We start from the raw sequence: 3,775 nt of genomic DNA on the forward strand, positions 1-3,775 counted from the left end.
CCTCATCCCCACAGGTGCACAAGAAGGACAAAAAATATAAGTGCATGGTATGCAAGAAGATCTTCATGCTTGCAGCCAGCGTTGGTATCCGTCACGGCTCGCGGCGCTACGGTGTGTGTGCGGACTGCGCTGACTCTCACCAGGCCACTCAGGAGGGCCTGGAGGGCATGGAGTTTCCTCGCGACGAAGATTTTGAAGGCGAAGAAGGGGAGGACCTGGAGGGGGAGGAGCCTAATGACAACGACCAATCAAATTGGGGTGAGGGCAACACTGGTGCTGCCCCGGAAGAGGACTAAGAATTCTAACAAGCTTGAGAAACAAAACAAAAAAAGTTGATGTTTAATATATATGTATACAAAAACTAGCTGGTAAACAATCAACTCCAAAGTGCTATCAAACCTTGAGGTTACTTAATTGTGCAAGTATATGACAAAGAGGTGGATTAAAAGAAAAAAGCTTTCGTAGAGTGGAAACTCCAAGATGTACAGATTTTATTATTGTTAAAATGTGTCCAACTCTGGGCCAAGAGCCCACAAGAGAAAGATTCTATCGTCGAATAATATGAAAAATCAGGTTTTTGGTGATGTATTTTTATTTCCTGTTTTTCGGGGTAGAGTTGGGCAGGGTGATGATATAGTAGAGTTGGGGTAGGCCAATCAACTAAAAAAGCGAAATGTTAATTATTTAATTTATGAAGAGAGGTTATTATGGTCTTATCAATAATTTTTTTTATTTCTGTTTTTGTCTGCAAGCAGAGGCACAGTAATGGCTGTTGCTTTCTGCACAATCTGAAAGTATGTTGCTTGGTGCTTGTAGAAGTACACAGAAGAAGAGCATTATTGTCCACAAGAAGATTTTTAACTTGCTCTGTAGATCTTGTTTAGATGCGCTAAATATTATATTATTCTTTTCAAATTTTATTCTTTCCCTGCACAAATCTTGGAACCAAAAAATCTGTTTTGTGACTCTAATGTATCACAGCCATATTTATGATTAATTTAAGAGGGCTGTGGTATTGTGCCAAACAGACCGCACACCAAGATTTAGCAGGAAGCAAAAACTACTGAATACGCTTAAAAAAAGAGGAAAAAAAAAAGAAAGAAAGAAAAGAAGACAAGGTGACGTGTTTTTTGTTTTTTTTTAAGCGGGAAAAAAAGATGAATTAAAAACAATCGAAAGTACAAGGGGAAATGTTATTGCTAGCTTTATACAAATCACGGCGTCACAGTAACACTTTATTATTAATAAACAAAAGCATTTGACTTTCACTTAAAGCTTGAATTTTGCCAAATGACGAAACGTTTGGTGCTGTAATGCTTGTCGCAGAATACTGGACCTACAGGCTAAATATGATGTTTATAATCATAAAGCTTAAACTGACTCAGTTATACATATGTAATCAGCTTAAACTATAGAACACTGTTGTGCTACGGCGACTATCAGGTAAGCTTTGCCATTGTTTTTCAACTTTTATTTGATTTATTGCACACACACACACACGCCATTTTGTAGAACTACCGGCAGTACTTGTAATTGATGTTTTGAGGACCTAAGTGTATATCAATACCTGTATACGTTTGTTAATATTTGGTACTAAGTTATAAAGTAAATGCAGTGTGTGTGTGTGTGTGTGTGTGTGTGTGTGTGTATATATATATATACACACACACATACATATACACACACATACATACACATATATTTTGCATCACTTGACCATTGGTTTAGAGGAGAAAGAAGTGCAGAAATTCGTGATGTCTAAGTCTGAAAGAACTCCATTTTTCATGTGTAAAAGATATAGAAAATGTCATCGGTTTAATTTGATGTAAGTTTGTTTTTTTATTTTTAGGTCTGCCAGGTAGAAAAACACTTTGTTCCACAAAAAGTGAAGCTCTATGGCGCCTCATAGACATGCACTTACTTTTGTGTTCATGAAAATTAATTTTCTTTTGTTTCTTCGCTTCCCCAAAAGCAGGTCTGAATGGAACTATATATACTGTTGTGTCTTTCTTCCAATGCGCAACGTTTTTTTATTAGACTTTTTGTTATTTAATATTATATATTGACTCCAAAATGCAATCAAGACTGTTAATTTCTATTTGTCCAACCAAAATTGTTATTTTTAATTATTGTTGAACTATAATGTATGAGAAAAGCCAGGTGAAAACCTGCTTAGTGTAGAAAATCCTTGCTCGTGTCTGTAATTGTTAAGATTTTTAAATGTTTTTATGCTACAGAATCATTCACTTTACTCTAGATGCATATTTGTTTAATTTTGTCCTTTCCACAGATGTTTCCTTTCTCCTTTATTTCATTAAGCACATATTTTCTAAAGAAACATGGATTGTTTGCGGGTTAAAACCTTGGAACAGCAGTATCTGTTCATATGCAGTGGAATATACAATATGTAATGAAGTGCTAATGATACAGAAGATTTGTAACCTCCCTTTACTCTCAGTGGAAGAAGATATATTTTAAGTCATAGAGATATCCATCCTTTTTGTGTCACTTTTACCTTCAAATCACTGTGGGAGGGGTTATATTAAGGATATATATATATATATATATATATGTGGAGATTATATGAGATCTATATATATATATATGAAGAATATATTATTTAACTAGTGGATTTACTTATGGAACACATTGACGGTCAGCTCCAAACCTCCTGGCGTGGTGGTTTATTTCCGTGAACTTTAACCTTCCTCTATCGCTCTCTGTTCACGCTGTGTGCTTGCTCATCACACCATTCTGTTGTCTTGTTTGTTCTTTTGATACTATTTACCATCCTACTGATTTTACTGTAATGAATGAAACTCAAAACTATGATGTATCATTTTAGATTTTATGCTGTATTTGTTATATGGACAACAACAACAAAAAACACACAAAAAAAAACAAAGCAAAAACACTACAGATGTAAAGCAGAGGTTTTTTTTCCCCCAGCTGTATTTTTTTACGCTGTTGCAAAAGGTTGTATTTTTCAATTTCTCTCGAACTTTAACAGTGATGCAAAACTCGGGCCACGCCTCGGTGCCCTCCGAACACAGAGCAAATTCAGGTTACTCTTTTTACGTTTTTATCGAAGGTTTTCAAAGATGGAACTACATTCTCCTTTTTTCTGTCTGAATTGTACTACTGTTCCTCTCTATACTACATTTTAAGAATAAAACTTTGATATTGCTTTAACTTTTTTTGTCCACTTATTTTCCTTTGCTCTTCTGATGATGGTCAGAACAAACCTTTCTCTTGAAGACCCAGGGCAAAAAACATTGTCCAAATAACCCCCAAAAGAGATGCAGCTCAGACTATGAGCCAGTTTGATTATTTAAATATATATATATATATATATATATATATTATAACCTGTACTCGGACTATGACTAGTACAAGGTGGAACTGTAATATCACTGTGAATTATCTTCCTGTGCTCAGGAGATTATACTTTTAAATGTAACGTTGGTTACAGTTTTCCTCATTTGTTTTGGTACAACAATCTAGTGAAACTCATGATCTCATGATTCTCAAGGTCATTTTCTTTCTTGTTGCTTGCACACAAATATCTACAGCTGAGCAAATGATGCACTGAGTTGGTCTTGGTGATCGAAATGGATTACACTTTTTTTCATTTGATCTGTATTACGCCCAGGCGTGTTAATCATGGAAACACTTGAGCCTACTTTCGCAGCCTTTCTATCAAATGTTTCATGTATTTCAGTATTATTGTTTTCTATTGTCTGAAATATTACTGTGAGAGCAGCACACGCATGTA

The 3,775-nt window shown here is 35.2% G+C and overlaps 1 protein-coding gene across 2 annotated transcripts in view; it reads left to right on the forward strand.

Moving 5' to 3' along the window:
• zbtb10 (zinc finger and BTB domain containing 10) overlaps positions 1–3,192 on the forward strand; it is a 20,375-nt gene extending 17,183 nt beyond the window's left edge. Inside the window, exon 4 of one of the 2 annotated variants that reach the window (XM_032534891.1) lies at positions 15–296. In XM_032534891.1, the coding sequence (XP_032390782.1) occupies positions 15–296 (282 nt within the window). Of the gene's footprint in view, positions 1–14 lie in introns of both variants that reach the window. The other variant, XM_032534890.1, reaches the window with a different exon arrangement.
• The last annotated feature ends 583 nt before the right edge of the window (positions 3,193–3,775 follow it).

The sequence above is a fragment of the Etheostoma spectabile genome, chromosome 14 (genome assembly GCF_008692095.1).
Source record: "Etheostoma spectabile isolate EspeVRDwgs_2016 chromosome 14, UIUC_Espe_1.0, whole genome shotgun sequence".
Lineage (NCBI taxonomy): Eukaryota > Metazoa > Chordata > Actinopteri > Perciformes > Percidae > Etheostoma > Etheostoma spectabile.